Source organism: Macrotis lagotis, chromosome 1 (assembly GCF_037893015.1).
Source record: "Macrotis lagotis isolate mMagLag1 chromosome 1, bilby.v1.9.chrom.fasta, whole genome shotgun sequence".
Classification (NCBI taxonomy): domain Eukaryota; kingdom Metazoa; phylum Chordata; class Mammalia; order Peramelemorphia; family Peramelidae; genus Macrotis; species Macrotis lagotis.
In genome coordinates, this window is record NC_133658.1 from 505,417,950 (window position 1) to 505,436,434 (window position 18,485).

Below are 18,485 nucleotides of genomic sequence, written 5' to 3' on the forward strand. Positions count from 1 at the left end.
AATTTGCAGGTTTAAAATAAACCCTCATAAATCCTCAACTTTTTTATACCTGTCTAGCAAGATACAGCAGGAAGAGCTAGAAAGAGAAATCCCATTCAAAGTAACCTCAGACAATATAAAATACTTGGGAGTCTATTTGCCAAGACAGACTCAGAATCTTTTTGAAAACAATTATAAAACACTTCTCACACAAATTAAATCAGATTTAAATAACTGGGCAAATATCAATTGCTCATGGATAGGTAGAGCTAATATAATAAAAATGACAATTCTACCAAAACTAAACTACCTGTTTAGTTCCCTACCAATCAAAATTCTAAAAAATTACTTTAATGAGTTAAAAAAATGTAAGTAAATTCATATGGAGAAATAAAAAGTCAAGAATTTCCAGGAGCTTAATGAAAAAAAGTGTAAAAGAAAGTGGCATAGCCCTACCTGATCTAAAATTACATTATAAAGCATCAGTCATCAAAATTGTTTGGTATTGGCTAAGAAATAGAGTGGTGGACCAGTGGAATAGACTAGGTGTAAAAGCAGGAGATGATTATAGTAAGCTGCTGTTCAAGAAACCCAAAGAGTTCAGCTATTGGAATAAAAACTCCCTCTTTGATAAAAACTGCTGGGACAATTGGAAGTTAGTATGGAAGAAACTTAGATTAGACCAACACCTAACTTTACGAAGATAAGATCCAAATGGTTACAGGACTTAGACATAAAAAACAATACTCTAAGCAAATTAGAAGATCCAGGACTAGTTTACCTGTCAGATCTATGGAAAGGGGAGCAGTTTATGACTAAGGAAGAGTTGGAGAACATCACCAAAAACCAATTAGATGATTTTGATTACATTAAATTAAAAAGCTTTTGCACAGATAAAACCACTGTAACCAAGATCAAAAGAAATGTAGTAAATTGGGAAACAATCTTTACAACTAATGATTCTGACAAAGGACTCATTTCTAAAATATACAGAGAACTGAGTCATATTTTTAAAACAAAAAGCCATTCCCAATTGACAAATGGTCAAAGGATATGCAAAGGCAATTTACAGATGAGATCAAAGCAATCCATAGCCATATGAAAAATTGCTCTAAATCATTAATTATTAGAGAAATGCAAATTAAAGTTTCTCTGAGGTACCACCTCACACCTCTCAGATTGGCCAATATGACCAGAAAAGATAATGATCATTGTTGGAAGGGTTGTGGAAAATCTGGAACACTATTACATTGTTGGTGGAGCTGTGAACTCATCCAACCTTTCTGGAGAGCTATTTGGAACTACACTCAAAGGGCAACAAAAATATGCATTCCCTTTGATCCAGCAATACCATTACTGGGTCTATATCCTGAAGAGATGATGAAAAAGGGTAAAGACATCACTTGTACAAAAATATTTATACCAGCCCTGTTTGTTGTGGCAAATAATTGGAAATCAAGTAAATGTCCTTCAATTGGGGAATGGCTTAGCAAACTGTGGTATATGTATGTCATGGAAGACTATTGTTCCATTAGAAACCAGGAGGGATGGGATTGCAGGTAATCCTGCAGGGATTTGCATGAACTGATGCTGAGTGAGATGAGCAGAACCAGAAAAAACACTGTATACCCTAACAGCAACATGGGAGTGATGATCAACCTTGAAGGACTCACTCATACCATCAGTGCAACAATCAGGAGCAATTTTGGGCTGCTTGCAAAGGAGAGTGCAATCTATATCCAGATAAGGAATTGTGGAGTTTCAACAAAGTTCAAGGACTATTCCCTTTAATTTAGAGAAATACCAGATATCTTATTTTCTGATCTTGTTACCTCTTAGACTTCTTGTCTCTTCTTTAGGGATATGATTTCTCTCTCATCACACTCAATTTGGATCAAGGTACAACATGGAAACAAAGTAAAGACTCACAGATTGCTTTCTGTGGGGGGGGTTGGGGGAGGGAAGTAAGATGGAGGAAAATTGTAAAACTTAAATAACATCTTTAATAAAAATAAATTTAAATTAAGAAAAGAAATATAAAAAATACTGAAGAAAATAATATGTTAAAAACCAGTTTAGGTCAAATGGAAAAAAGCAAAACAGAAGGCAAATGAGGAGAAGAATGCCTTAAAAAGCAGAACTGACCAGCTGGAAAAGGAGATAAAAAAAAGCTCTCTGAAGAAAATAACTCCTTCAAATGCAGAATGGAGCTAAATGAACCTGATGACTTTGTGAGAAATCAGGAAGAAATAAAACTCTTCCAAAAAAAGTAAAAAATTAAAAGAAATTGTGAAATATATCATTGGAAAAACAACTGACCTCAAAAACAAATCCAGAAGAAATAATTTAAAAATTATTGGGCTACCTGAAAGTCATGACCAGGAAAAGAGCCTAAGCTTCATTTTTCAATAAATAATACAACAAAATTGCCCTGAGATCCTAGAAGCAAAGGGTAAAATGGAAATTGAGGGAATTCACCGGTCATCTCCTGAAAGAGATCCCAAAAGAAAAATTTCCAGGAATGTTATAGCCAAAGTCCAAAACTCCCAAGTCAAAGAGAAAATAGTAAAATTTGCCAGAAACAAGCAATTCAACTACTGTAGCTCTATAGTCAGGATTACACAGGATCTGGCAGCATCTACACTAAGGGCTCATAGGAATTGGAATATGATATTCCAGAAGGCAAAAGATCTTGGTTTATAACCAAGAATCAACTACCCAGCAAAACTGAACATCCTCTTTCAGCGGAAAAGATGGACTTTCAATGAAACAGGGGACTTTCAAACTTTCCTATTGAAACAACCAGAGCTGAACAGAAAGTTTGATCTTCAAGTATAGGACTCTGGTGAACCATAGAGGGGGCAGACGAGAAGGACTAACTATGAGGAACATAATGATATTTATATTCCTTAAATCCATGGGAAGAAGATACTGATAACTCATATGAATTTTCTCATTTATAAGAGCAGTTAGAAGGAGCATGTATAGACAAGGCACAGGAAGGAGCTGAATATAGTAGTCTAATATAGTAAAAAGATGGAGTCAATGGGTGATAAAGGAAAGTACTGGGAGGAAGGGAAAGGAAATGAAGAAGAAGCTAAGAAATTTCACAAAAGAGTCAAGAGAAAGCTTTTTTCATTGGAGTGGAAAGGGGGGCATTGGAAAGTCAAGGGGGAATGAGTGTACCTTCATTCTCATATGAAATGGCTCAGAGGGGCAGCTAGGTGGCATAGTGGATAGAGCACTGGCCTTGGAGTCAGGGGTACCTGGGCTCAGATCCAGTCTCAGACACTTAATAATTGCCTAGCTGTGTGGCCTTGGGCAAGCCACTTGGCCCCATTTGCCTTGCAAAAACCTAAAAAAAATGGCTCAGAGAAAAAATAGCATACACACTTAATTTATCTTACCCTAGATGAAAATAAGAAGAAAGGGATGGGAAAGGGGGAATAGGGGGAGGGAAGGGGGGAATAGGTGATAGAAGAGAGGGAAGATTGTGGGAGAGGGTACTCAGATACAACACACTTTTGGATAGGGAAAAGATGAAAGGAGAGAGAGAGAGAGAGAAAAGAATAAATGAGAGTGGGGAGGAATAGAGTGAAGGGAAATACAGCTAGTAATAGCAACTATGGGAAAAATATTGAAGCAACTTCTCTGGTAGACTTATGATAAAGAAGGCAACTCACCCCTGAGACAGAGCCACTGGAATTTGAACACAGGCTGAAGTACATTTTTTTTTTCTCTCTCTCACTATTCTTGAGGTTTCTCATCTTCTTGGGGGGAGGGTATGTTTACTCTTATAAAAAAATTATTGCAATAATATAAAATAAACCAAAAAAAAAAGAAAAGAAACCTGGAGGGATGGGAATTCAGAGAAGCCTAGAAGGATTTACATGAACTGATGCTTGCTGAGTGAGATGAGTGGAGCCAGAAGAACATTGTACACCTTAACAGCAACATAGGATTGATGATCAATCTCAATAGACCTGTTCATTCCATCAATGCAACAATCAGGTACAATTTTAGGGTATTCAAAGAAAGAACTGTGGAGTTTAAACAAAGAACAAAGACCTGTCTTTAATTTAAAAAAATATCTTCTGTAATTTTGCTATCTCTTATATTTTATTTTTTTCACTTAGGATATGATTTTTCTCTCAAAATATTTAATTTTAATCAATGTATTGGATAGAAACAATGTAAAGATTGTCAGACTGCCTTGGGGTAGGGGAAGAGAAGCAAGACTACAGGAAAATTATAAAATTCAATAAAAAAGAAAAAAGAAAAGAGTGAGTCAGGGTAATAGAAACAGAACATTCAGGTAATTGAGTTGATTAAGAATGGACTTTATGAACCACTATCCCTTTGGAGTATTGGTCTTTGTCCTAGACTCCCCTATTTTCTCCTAGTCATTAATTATTCTCACAACAATGAGGAAAAGGCCTCTCCAGTATTGGTTGTCAAAACTTAATCTTATCTTAGTTTTCTACCAAAGTCCCTAAAAGTACAAAGAAATTCGTTTAAAATGGTTTGGATTTCCCTTTTCATTTTAGTTTAGAAGATTCTAGTAGGAAGCAACTGCTTTCATTCTTATTCTGGTTTTCAACATGACCAAAGGGGACAAGTTCCTGACCTTCTACCTCCTTTCTCCAGTCCACATAGCTCATAGTCAGATGCTTCCAGGAAAGAATCTGGATTGAAGAGAACCAAAGGCAGGGATAGAACCTTCAGAATAATTCTGTTCATTCCTGGTCCTGCCCCAGTACAGACACATACCTCTAATAACAGTGAGCTATTATAAAACCAATAAATTTAGCTTGACAGGGAGATGGGGTTCACATAAGATAGAAAGGCTTTAGAATAAAGGGCACTGCTCTTAGAATAGGCTACAGCATTTCTTATAAAGTTTTTCCCATGTAGCTTTCTGGTAGCCACCATTTCTGGGAAAATTTTAGACATGTCTCTTCAAATCTTGAATATTCTTCTGGATGTGTTCTTTAGCTGGACACTACAGATAATGCTAACTCAGGCTCTCATTTCTACCAAGAAATCTTCATCTGTTTTTGAAATGAGAATTCAGATGTCTTTCTATTATTATGGCAGAATTTCAGAAAGACAACACTCCAGAAACCAAAAAAGAGTTGAAAAAGAGGTTTCTATTTAATTCCCTTCCCTTCCCTTCCCTTTCCTTACCTTTACTTCTCTTCTTTCTCTTTTCTTCTATTTCATAAAGGTTTCTTAATCATCTTAATCATCTACCATTTGCAAGGCACTGTCCTGAGAACTGGAACTAGTTTTTAAATAATATAATCCATTGGCTATGTCTATATACTACCTCTGAAAATATGTCCAGATCCTGTTAATCAGATTGCCACATGGATTTTATATTTAGTTAGCAAGAAACTCCAAACAATTAGATTTTATGATCAAACTAGCCAATCTTCAGGTCACTTATGGCTATTGCTATTTTCTGATTATTACAATAGTCCTAATAATTGAAATGACTACCCCATCAATTTGGCTGACTTAGTAAGCAGCTCAGTCATGAGGATGCCAGACCAAACACTGTAGCATTTCATATAATTATTTTGTCATCAGTCCCATCCTTTATCACTTCAGTCAGTTGCCACTTTAACCCAAATGACAGATTGGGAGGGTATTTAGTTAAGCAGTCTAGGGTCACCATCTATGTCAAAAAAATGTAGGTAAGGGGAAGAAGTGAATACTCCTGAAGATACCACTGCACCATTTCCTCCTTTCCTCATGTCATGTTAAAGCATTTCACATCTTCTGAGGCAACTCAAAGAGGTGCTTTGAATTGTCCTTAGGGACACTTTTATTTTGAGAAAGTGAGGTATATTACTTTTTGAAATAGGGCAAGTGATTTTGAAGAAGAAAAATAGATAGGCATCTAAACAAATCAATAGAACTACATGGAGAACTTTCTGAAAATCTTAGATTTTGAAAAGTAGGAAAAAATATGGAGGTGATAATATTTAGCCTTTAAGTAGGACTTGGAAGTTTACAAAACATTTTAAAATATCTTATTTTATGTCACAACAATCCTGGTTTGTTAGTATTATTATTATTATTCGCATTTTACAAATGAAGATACTAAGACAGACTGTGGTGACTAGTTCAGAGTCATATGATTAGCATCTGAGGCAGGTTTTGAACTGAAGTCTTCCAAACTCCAAGTTCCAGGCTCCATCTAATTCCTCACCTAGCTAGACAAGAACAGAGTTAGTTTGGAATTGCTTAAAAGGCTAGACTCCAAGAATGTCAAAACAAAACCTAATGGGACAGCTAGGTGGAGCAATGAATAGAGAGCACTGACCCTGGAGTCAGGAAGACCTGAATTCAAATTTGACCTCTGACACTTGATAATTGCCTAGCTGTGTAACCTGGGGCAAGTCACTTAACGCCATTGCCTTAAATAAAAAAAGAAAATTTAAAAAAACAGAACCTAGGTATCTGCCCTTGACTCTGTGTTCTTTAACATTTTAATTAATTGATTTTGCTAAAGGCATAGGTGATATAAAATTTGAAGATGACATAAAATTAGGAGAAATAACTAGTCACATCTCTAAAGGTGGCTAGATGAATTAGTGGATAGAAATCTAGATTTGGAATCTGGAAAACCTGAGCTTGAATCCAGCTTCAGATCATTACTAGCTGCACGACCCTAGACAAATCACTTAATCACTGTTTTATTTTCCTTGTCAATAAGATGAAAATAATAATAATAATAATAATAATAATAATAATAATGCCTACTTCCTAGTATGGTTATGAGGATCAACTGAGAAAATATTTGTGAAGCACTTTGAAAATCTTAAAATGCTATATGAGTGCTAGTTAGTAATGGTAGTATTGGAAGGCTAAATAGAAAATTAAGCCATCTCTAAAGAGATAAAATCTAGTAGGAAGAAATATAAAAAAGTCATACTCATACTTCCCAAAATCAACTTTTAAATATATATTTCTATATATTCTTTACACATTCAAATTATCAAACATATTATTTGATTTGAGTTTCAGAGAGTCCTTGTGAGGAGTATAATATGGATAGTAATATACCCATTTTACAACTCTCTGAAGCTCCGAGAAGTTAAATAATTTGCTTATCCTAATACAGTGTCTTGGACCTTCATCTTCTTAATTGCATAAAATATCAACTTTTCAAGCATAGGATTGAGGGAGTACAATTAGATAGTTCATCTAAAAAAGATTTGGAAGTTTTGAAGTATTGTAAGCTTAATATGAGTCAGTCACAAGATATGACAACAGCAACAACAACAAAATCATTTGAATACAGTCAAAATTGATTGAGACATATAATGTCCTGAAATAAGTAAATGATAAATCTTTTATACTTTGTCTTGGTCAGAGCACATCATGAATATTTAGGATGTATAATGGAAAGATAGAGACGTTCAAATAAGGGCAAGAAGGAAGTGAAGGATCTTGAAGTCATACTATAGGAGGATGAGTTTAAGTATTTGGGGATGTTAACTCTGAAAAAAAGGAAATAGGTTAAGGAATGGAAAAGAACACAATAACCAATTTTAAGTATTTAAAAACTACCACATGGACAGGAGAGTAGACTTGTTCTGCTTGCTGCCAGAGGCAGAAATAGGAATAATGAGTTAAAATGACAGAGAGGAAGAATTAGGCTTAATGTAAGGAAAAATTTTCTAACAATTAGAACCATCCTCAATTATCTTGAATCATCTCAGCCTATAGTGATTTTCCTTTTACCATAAATATTGAAGTTAAGATAGAATGACTGTTTATAATATAGAGAATTATTTTTCAGGTAGAGGGTTAGACTAGATGGTGATTGAATTCCTCTGGAATTCTTATCCTTGAAAAGCTTTCATGACTCCCATGTGTTTAGACATTTATCTGTAGACTTGGCTAAAGACAAAAAGATAGACATAGGTTCCTATGGGATCTCTTCCAATTCAATGATATCCTGATAATAGAACCTTCAATTCATTTCACATGATGCACCCTTGGGTTGACAAAAGTGGAGCAAGGTTGAATTTGCATTGAGACTAAGTACCTATTATTTCTTCATCAGTCTAACATTGCATAGACTTCTAGTAGCCAAGAAAATATAGTCATCTCTAATTGTCCACATTTCAAGTATGTGCTAACTCATATGAATTAATGGCATGGGGCACCATCTAGTGGTTATAATGATTTGTTTGGAATCTCAAGTATTAGGTTATGCTGATTGTGAGTTGTCAGGTCTTGCTACCTTTATATCCTTTTTTCAGTTTCTTGTGAAAAATATTTCCAAAGTAAGTCAGTTAATTCTAGTCGAAAAATTAAAATAGCTTATCTATATTGGTAGGTATTTGTTCAATTGTTAGAATATTTGCCTTACTGGCTGAATTGTTACTCATTAGTTAGAATTGGAACTGCTTATTGATTCAGTCAAAGTTATCTAGGTCAAGAGAGTCCATAGGGTATTTTTGTTGCTTTTCCATTCTAGGAAAATGGTTCCAGATTCTTTGTATTTATAAGCTCCTTTTCTATTATCAAATGATTTTTAGTATTAACATCCAAAAGATATTCCAGAAAATGACTTTGTAGGCACCATAAATGTGATGTTAGTGGTTATAACCACTCAAGCTGAAACCATTTAAGTAAACTACAAATGCTAAGTTTGAATAAAACAATTATATGAGGAACCAGTTGAACTCAAATCCTTCTCTTGTTTCAGAGAAATTCAACTCCAGTATGAATAGATTATCCCTATTTCACATCCCAGGGCTAGTGCCACTTATACCAAAGCCAAATTACTTAAAAACAAAGGCTTAACTCCAGAGGGTATTCAAAAGGTTAGTAATTTTAATGAGATGGAATGAAAAATGTTGTGGCCAGAATATACAGAGAATATAATGTGAAAGGTAAAAGGGTTTATAGGGTACATGTCTCCAGCTGATAAGTCTGGAGAATAGACCTCACCAGAACTGTGTCAACAAGAGATCAATAGGAAAAGACAGATAGAAATTCTGTTGTCCTGTTTTTCTAAGAGTGATTTTTATTGCACTAAAAATAAAATTGGGTTTAGATGGGGACAGGATGGAAAGAAGGATAGAGACAGAAGTATTTTGTAATGTGAATTAAAACTAACATACTTTACGGATTTGGGTTTTTATTTCAGATTTGCTTAAAGTGGGGCACACATATACCTTACATCTCTGTTTCTACATAAAGGCATTAGATGATGCCAGGTTTCCAAGCCTTTTTCCTTGAGAATCATATACTTTGGATTTTCCTAAGTCTTCTTGTTTCTGGCAATTAACAGGAAAGGGCATGATAGGAGAAAGTGACCGAGAATAAAAGATAATAATCAGGGTAAAGCCTAACAAGTGGTGCTTCCATCCCTACTGGGAATCCCCAAAACATAAAGGGAAATGAAAGCTACCAACAGTTTGGAAACAGATTAAGTCAGATTTGGAAGTAACAACCAGATTTTTGGAAATGTTGGGCTAGATTTCTAAATTCATTGCTAAATCTAAAATTCTGTGATTTTACATCATACTTGATCTGACAAGGAGATATTTAAAAAGAATAACCCCATTATTTGCTTGTATTCTTTTCTAGTCTGTTCTTGGAAGTACTGTGTTCAGAAGAAGAAATATTCAACCTTCAAAATGAATGGATAACTTTGGTAACTGAGAATCTACACATGAAAGCCTTACAACATCTGAAGACCTTTCAATATATCATTTTCAAAGGGGAGATTTATTGATTAATTTTTTGGCCATGTTTTCCCTGGGTATAAGAGATTTAAAAGAAATAAATATATTTTAAATAAAATCACAATGTAATAAATATTTTATACCAAACATTCCTTTAAAATATTGACCTTTTGAGTGCAAATTTTAATTAGGTGCAAGTGCATGAAAATAGGAGCTCATTTTGGAAAATAGGAGAGGAAGCAGGTGTTAATTGTTTCTATACATCCACATTTGAACTGCGAAAGAGCTATAAGCCTCCCTGGCTCCTATCCTAAGTCAAAATAAACCCGATTTATTTCTTAAATCATCTGTTTAGCTAGTTTTAAATGATTAATGCTTCATATAGATGGAACAGAAGGCCTCATTTTTTTCTGCATTCCCTTAAAACAGACCCAATTTTCTTATATTTCTTTAGACATAAGAGGAGGGTTAAAAAAAGAGGAAAAAAATCACTGAATTCAGTATAAAGATTAGTTTAATTTGTGAATTTTTACAATCAATTTAATTTTAAGGCACAAGAAGAATACATAGGTGTTCTGTGTGTGTGTTTCTAGATCTTGATATTATATTTGTGTACTGTTTTTCTACTACTGAAAAGGTTATATCATAAAACTTAATTTATAGTAATTCCTGAAAAAAGGGAAGAGTAAGAAGTCCACTTTTTTGTTCTCATTGACAACACTAGTTGACAACAATCACTGACAACAGCAACATGAACTGGGCTCTGGGGTTCAAGAGGTTCATGTCTAAGGAACACAGGGCCCTTCCCTCAACTAGCAATATTCCAATGAATAAAGAAAGGAAAATAGTCTCCACTTGATAAATAGTTTGCTCCTTTGAAACCAAGTTTTTATTTAGGAAATTTAAATCTGTGATGTATGTTTCACTATAGCCTTTGTGAATGCTATAACATGTATCCAGAATATATAAATGAAAAATAAATGTTTTTATGTCTGTATATAGTTACTTTATGTAATGTGAAAGAGACATCCTAATGGGCAAAGACTTAACTGAAAAAACTTTGACTGAGACCATTTTATTTATGAACTTAGAAAAGTCATTTTTCCTCTCTAGGTCTCAGTTTTTGATCCCCAACTCCCCATCTTGCAAGATGAGGGGGGTCAAAGTAGAGATTCACCAAAGTCCTTTCTAATACTTTGATTCTGTGTTCTGTCAACTCTCTTTATGTAAAGAATCTCCCATGTCACTAGTTGGATACCATGTCTCTACTTCCAAAAATCCTTCCAAAATGTAGCCAATAATACAGGTAGTTTTTGATTACTGGGTACAGGTGAGGTGTCAATAAAACTAGAAGCTTTCTTTTAAGTCAACATCTTCTATTTCTCCAAACTACTGAAAAGTGACCAAACTGAACTAGTTAAGCTCTTGTGATGGTATTGAGATAGGGAAGTGATTCAAGTACTACAAGAAGAGAATAACTAAATAATTCATATAGTGATCAATCAGCTCTTGAAAAACTGAGAAATCTGTTCTTGAAGATAAAAAAGGGGAAGAGGAGGATATTCTATTAATTCCATATCTTACCCCTTTATTTTCTCTGAATTTTCTCCAAAATTTAAGGGAAGATTAAATTTTTTTTGGAAGGCAATGGGATTAAGTGACTTGCCCAAGATCATACAACTAGGCAATTAATAAACATCTCAAGCCAGATTTGTACTTAGGTCCATCCTGATTCCAGGGCCGGTGCTCTATCCACTGCACCACCTAACTGCCCTGGAAGGTTAAATCTTAATGCTTTTGTGGAAGGTGAAGCAACAAAGGGTTTAAGAAAAAAAATCATTAAGTTAAGGAGTAGTTTGTAAAAGGCAAGAATTTTTTTTCACTCATTTCAATGCTTGAGCCGTTCCTCAACCCTTTAACACCACTTTTGAATTGAGAGATCATGTGGCATGGTAGAGGAACATCCTAATATAGCAGAAAGCAGAGCTGGAGCCCAGACTTCAAATTCCTGATATGACATGAGTGAGCTGTTTGGCCTTGAACAGATCACTTATACTCTGGGAGTCTCAGTTTTCCTCCTCTGTAAAATCACAAAATCAAACTAAGTAATCTCTAAGGTCCCTTTGAGCTCTAAAATTCCATGAATAATTTTTTTTAGTCCTTCCATGGACTATTGTCAAGGGGATTGGCAAATGTAACCTTCAGCTGTTCCTTTCATTTAAACTGACATCTCAGTTGTGAGGAATCAAGATATAAGATCATGACAGTTAAAAATATCTGAGAGAGAAAAATAAAAAAATAAAAAAGTCAAGCAACAATTTTAACCATAACATGTCTAGCTTTGAAAGTGAAACCACTAAAATATGCAATCCTAAACCAAAGATTATAACAACCTGTTATTAACATTGAGTTGGACAGGGGTATGTATTTCACATCAATAGATATTTGGTCTATAGAGAGATGTGTGCAAGTAGAATTCATGCATGCTATTTGGCATTGAAGAGATTATACTACCAGCTTGTTTTTTTTAAGGATTGGCCATTGGTAAAACTTAAAACAAAACATTTTCCTTTTGTACATCACTTGATCCAATTCCACCTCTAAAGAAAACCATCAGACAGTGACTTCACTTCATCCTTTTTGCAACATCAGAATATGCATATTCAATCTCCTGGTCAGCAGGGCAGGTATTTGTGAACTCATCTCTAGTGTAGGCATTGTTTAAATATCTCCATAGGCCAGTCATTTCAGAGGGAAACTCAAAATTCCTGTATTTTTTTGCCACAATCTGAAAACAAAGAGAAAATAATCAGAAGAGGGAAAACCCACACTAAGATAAGCAATTAGGCAATTCTGAAAGGAATAGCTTTATCTTCTTTTACAGTTCCTGAGGTTATCAAACCAGAACACAGAGTTGCATTTAGGAAATAGAAAAGACCAGTTAAGGGCTCAAAAAAATGTGATTTTGTGTAGTACTGATGAAACATTATTGAGATTAGCATGAGAGATATCAGGTCATATTAAAGCTAGTATGGCCTTCTTAATGATTAAAAAATAAGGAATGCCAAAGAATAAATAAGAGCCATTGAAGTCCAGGGCCAGTGGAAAGTTCCAAAGTGGTATCTTGTAAAATTTTGGTTTTGAAGAATTGTCCATCCAAGCAAATTAATGAGAACTTATAACTTGTACATCACAGAACTGGTGTCAATCAAGGAATTAGTGGGAAGACTTGGAATAAAGTGAAAAACCATTTGTACCACCTAATTCTGTGAAATTTATTTAAAAGTAAATTAAACAAAGACAGTGAAAATATTTTAAAGAATATTATACTATTTGAGGAGTCAGAGAACCCATATTCCACAGTAAGTTATTATCTACATAATTTATATCCAGCAGAAAGAGCTATCCCTTTTCTCATTTAATGTTTCTAATCAGCTCCTGAGTCCCTTGAAATTTTAAAACTGTGCCCATCAAAGTTGTTATGACAATCAAATTAAATCAAATATGAAAAATGCCATATAAAGTTAGCTACTATTGTTCTTCTTATTTAGATTTTCTTTTTGAAGAATTCCAGGAAAACGAGTAGTCTGAAATGCTGTGGACACCCTGATTAGACAATGAATTTGGTGGGATTTATAGTAACTGAATATTGGTAAACATTAAGAACATCAGTATATGTAGTTATAATACTTATCTTACTTTTCCTTATCTATGTACTTCATTAATATTGGATTAGCTTTTTAGCATAAATTAAAAAGCATTCAATAAATATATTTAATTTAAATGACTAAAGAAAGATGAATGGTGTATATATGAACTTTGGCATATTACCAGTGTTGACTTGTATGTATAAAAAACATCATCAAGGATATTTATAATTGGAAACAGAGGAATCATAGAAAGCAGGAAGAGGATAAAAGGGTCTCTAAACAAGGAATAATAACTGTTTCAGTTGGTTCCAATGCCATAAATGATCTTTATGTGGAGTCTTCATTCTTTTTCACTGAAATTTAGAATGTTTTTATCATGATTTTATAAGATCAGACCTTACCAATGGTCAAAGGATAGAAGAGGAGCCAAATATCTGCTAAACATAAGTGATTTGAAAGTAAGAATCCCAACTCATCTTTTGCTCCTCTGCTACCCCAGGGTATTCCAAATTCTATACTTCATAGTTACACAGTAAATATTTATTTACTCAATAGAGATCAGGTCTATATTAGGGTTTTTTTTCTTTGAATAGAGTATGAATGTCTGACAATACAGAAATTGCAGTGTTCAGAGAGATAATAGCAGTTAAGAGTCTAGGGAATCTTTTTTTTAAGTTAGCAGCAATACAAACTCCATCTCTAACAGTATGAACTAAATCCTATCTCTGAATTGTAGAAAGGGTAAACCCAATTCTGAAACATGTAAGGAGAAAAACTGATGATACAATTCATTGGCAAAACCATAAAAACATAGAACACTGTAATGAAAGAATACAAAAAAGGTGACTGAATAATTACAATGATCAATCTTGATCCCAGGGAACAGATAATGAAACATGCCTTCTCACTCTTGGCAGAGAAGTGAGGGAAAACTACTAGGGAAAACTGTTTCTTACAAAATAGACACTGTATTGATATTCATTGGTTTCTTTTGTTACAAAGGAGAATTTAATGTTCTTATGTATAGAAGAGTGTTATATGACTATGAAAAATACAAAATAAATAATCAAAGTATTCCTCAAAGCGAGTGAATGATTTGAAAGTATATTTCTGTAGAATTAGAGTGGACTATTTTTAAGACTTGTAAAAATCTTTCTAAATCTTACAAAAATAGCTAGAATAGATGAGTTGACTTTCTAAGAGACACCAAAGGGCAGTCCAGCTCTACCTTATTATGCTTTCAAGCTTTAAGAACATTGTCTTTAGCTCTGAGATTCCTGTTGAGAGAGTATGACTGTAAAAATACTACAAGAGTTGTAGACTTTCTCTTTTCAACATAGGAGTAAATGTTAAAAATATTAACAGTGAATGGGAGCAAGCCTAGCTACCTTTTGAGGCTTTATGCTACCTTGATTTCATGAATCTGAATTGGAGAATTAATAGGAATAGTTAGGACTGATTTTAATTAGATTCATGATTCCAGATTTTTTCTAAAAATGTCTGGCCTAAAACAAATGATTTTTTATACAAATGTGAGAAGATATGTTCCAAAATATTCATAGCAGTTCTTTTTGTTGTGGCAAAGAATTGGAAGTCGAGGGGATATGTATCAATTGGGAAATGGTTGAGCAAATTAAGGCATATGAATATTATGGAATACTATTATTCTATAAGAAACCATAAATGATCAGACTCTAGAGAAGCATGGAATGAGTTACAGGATCTGTTGTTGAGCATTGTGACATTAAGAACGTTGTGAGTTAATCAACCTTGATGGATACAGATCCTCTCAGCAGTTCAGAAGTTAGGACAACCCTATTAGATTGACTATGGACAATATCATCCCCATCAAGAGAGAGAAAACTATAACAAAGCAAAACAAAGGAAAAATATCTTTACAATCTGATGAACACTACATTCACTTTTTAAAAAAAAAATCTCATGTATTTCTTTCCTTTAATCCTAATTCATTATACCAAAAATGATTAATCTGTAAACGTGTTTTAACTTAAATGTGTATGTACAATATTAACCTGATTGTGACCCACTGAGGGGAGGGGGGGTGGGAAGGAAGGGTAGAAGAAAATTTTATAATTTAAAAATATGCATACGCATATGAATGAAATCTGAAAAACTTTCAAACATGTATTTGGAAAAATAAAATATCAATAAAAAACAAATGTGAGAAGAGAAATCCAACCTTAATAATATGGAGTTTAGGTAGGAGATTACAATCTGCTAAAGTGAGCTCATTCCCATCGAGGAACTTCCTGTTGGAAATAGTGATGTCTTCTGAGCTATAGGCATCAATTTCATCAGGTAGAGGAGTATTTAAGTAATTATCTAGTTTCCTCAAAGCCTTTATCAGATTTTTTTCCAAATCTAGAATCAGAAAAGCAGAAAAATTACAAAGAAGCACAATTAAGGTAATGTCTGGTTCAAGAGATAAATTCTTTGGGTTCAAAAAGTCAATTTAGTGCATTCCTTTATGTCTGACATTCACTTTTGTGTGTAATTAGCAATGTTGCTATTTGAGAGACCTGAGAAGCTCCTATTCATAAAATGATGAACCCAGCTGGAGGTAGTCTCTCAATTATGATAACAAGGTGCACTACAAATTTATGTTAGCTAGCTCTACCTGAGCCCTCACTAGGCAATCCTTTTATTCTTCCCAAATTAATTCTTTATCTCAATTCCCTTAGAAGTTGTTCCAAACTTTTTCTTCTCTCCTCAAGTCTCCCATGCTTCCTCCTTTCTTCTCTCTTCTGAGGATCTTTCTTCTTACTTTGATCAGAAAATTGAGATCATTCAATTTAAGCTCCCTTGCTATTCATTCTCTAAATTTCAAACCCATGATATCATCTTCCATTCTCTTCTCCTTTCCCCCAATCTCTCACAAAGAGGAAGTTTCTTTCTTTTCCAAGTCCAATCTCTTTACATTTGATTTTATTCCATTCATTCTTCTCTACTCTAGCAGATTGTATTACTAGTCATCTTCCCTCTCTTTCTGGAATCTTCAACTTCTATGTCTATTAGTTCCTTCCATACTGCCTTCAAACATGCCTGAGATGCCCCATTCAAGACAAAAGCAAAAGCAAGTCTTCACCTTCACTAGAATCCACCATACTATCAAGTTATTATCCTTTATTCCTATTCAGTTTCTCAGTTCTTTGCCCCTCTTCTTCCTTCTTGTCATACTAACTCCTTAATCTTTTATAATCCGACTTCCAATCTCATAACTCAACTAAAACCATCCTCTTCAAAATTATTGATGACATCTTAATTTTGAAATATGATGGTCAACCTTTTTGATTTCCACAGTATTTAGCACTATCCTTTCCTTCTCTCTGGGTCTTTATGACATTATTTTCTCCTGGTTTTTTCTCCTTTAGGACTGCTCCTGCCTTCTCAACTCCTTGGCCATCTCATCATTCATGAAATGTGTCCTAATTGTGGTTATACTTCAATGTTCCATTTTGGGGCCTCTTCTCTTCTATCTACACTATCTTAATTGGTAACCTCTACCTTGGAATCTTATTGCCTCTAGGATAAAATATAAACTTCTCTGTTTAACACTTAAAGTCCTATACAACTAGATTCCAGGTTCATCTGGAATGACCTATAATAATGAAATCACAGTTATGGGTTAAAAAAAGTCACTCTTTAGTTGCTGGTTTACCTTTGTGATTTCTACACCAAAAAATTCCTTCCACTGATGAAATCTCAGTCAGTGTTAGAGGCAGAAGGAATCTTAGAAGTCATCTAGTCCAGCTCTCTTGCTTTAGAGATGAAGAAACTGAATAATAGAGAGATAGTCTTTTGTCTAAGATTGCACAGATAGTATCTGAATTTCTGGATTTCTAAGCCAATGTTGTTCCATGATTTCAAATTGTTTAGGAGGGATTCCAACCTCACATCCAACAAGGAGCAGAAACAGAGAAACTATAAGGAACTCACTCTCATTGGCATCTTTTCTCGTGTTTTTTATAAATGCAGAAAATTTTGCAAATACATCATTCCCTGCAGAATTTGATTCCATATGCTGGGTTCCAAGCTTAGGATATCTGTGAAGGTCAAAATGAAAGATGTCACAAACAATAGCTATTCTAGATCATATAAAGAAATATTTCTTAGGAGAAAAAAGTACATGAAGATCTTTCCCTTTGAGAATTGTCACTCTGCTTCTCAGGTCACCTGGTACTCAGAACTTAAAGGTTCCCTGACTCACGCCACCCAAGTATTTGGAGTGGGGTATTGACAACAATATTATTGTCAAAAGCATTTTTAAATGTCTAAGTGTAACTAACTGTCATACAGTGTGTAGATAGATCATCGTTAGTCCTCATTTTCAACTAAGGTTAAATAGTAAAAACATTCCCATCAAAATATAAATTAGTCACCCTAACACATAGAATTTTTTTACTAACCCTCAATGCACCAGGTACTAGCATTGGGAATTAAAAAAAAGAAAGGGAAAGGACAGTTACTGTTCTCAAATAGGTTATAGTTTAATGGGGGGAAACCAATATGCAAACAATTATATCAAACAATATATGCAGTATAAATTGGAAGTAGTCCTAGAAGAATGGAATGTAAATTTAGCTCCCTTTATCAGTGCTCCCTGCAAAATTTTACATTAATTTATTTTTGAAAATATCTTAACCAGACTAGTCCATTAATTTTCTATGGAGTACCTTGGTGGTGCTAATTTTTCTTCTAAGAACTCCTCAATCTTGTTCACATCTGTCTTTACTTCACCATCAAAAGTCATAAAAGGCGGATTTGTTCCAGGAGCCAGATCCTGCAAGTCTGCAGGTTTCCTAAAAAGAGATGAACAATGGAATTAGTAGAAAGCAGCTGTTTATTGACACTCATTTCCCTTGCTTACTGAATCAATCTGCTCCAATTTTGCCAAAGAAAAATTCTTGTTATTTCAAAGCAAATTGTTATGTTTATGATTATTTTCAAAGGCAAGGAGAACAAAAGGATTCCTTAAAATGAAAGGTTTAATTCCACTGACACAGGCATTGAAGAACAGTTTGAACTATGAAGTTGAGCTGCTCTACAATATGCTCAGATCCATATCCTAAATGTATCTGGCTGACCCTGATTTAAAAAGCAGCCCATATTCACTGGAGGAGCT

General features: G+C 34.2%; 1 protein-coding gene across 1 annotated transcript in view; it reads right to left on the reverse strand.

Moving 5' to 3' along the window:
* Positions 1-8,684: 8,684 nt before the first annotated feature.
* CLIC6 (chloride intracellular channel 6) overlaps positions 8,685-18,485 on the reverse strand; it is a 79,113-nt gene continuing 69,312 nt past the window's right edge. The window contains exons 3-6 of the mRNA XM_074214033.1: positions 18,037-18,162; positions 17,300-17,406; positions 15,543-15,724; positions 8,685-12,480 (exon numbers count right to left, since the gene is read on the reverse strand). Of these exons, the coding sequence (XP_074070134.1) occupies positions 12,319-12,480; positions 15,543-15,724; positions 17,300-17,406; positions 18,037-18,162 (577 nt within the window). The 3' untranslated portion in view covers positions 8,685-12,318. The remainder of the gene's footprint in view (positions 12,481-15,542; positions 15,725-17,299; positions 17,407-18,036; positions 18,163-18,485) is intronic.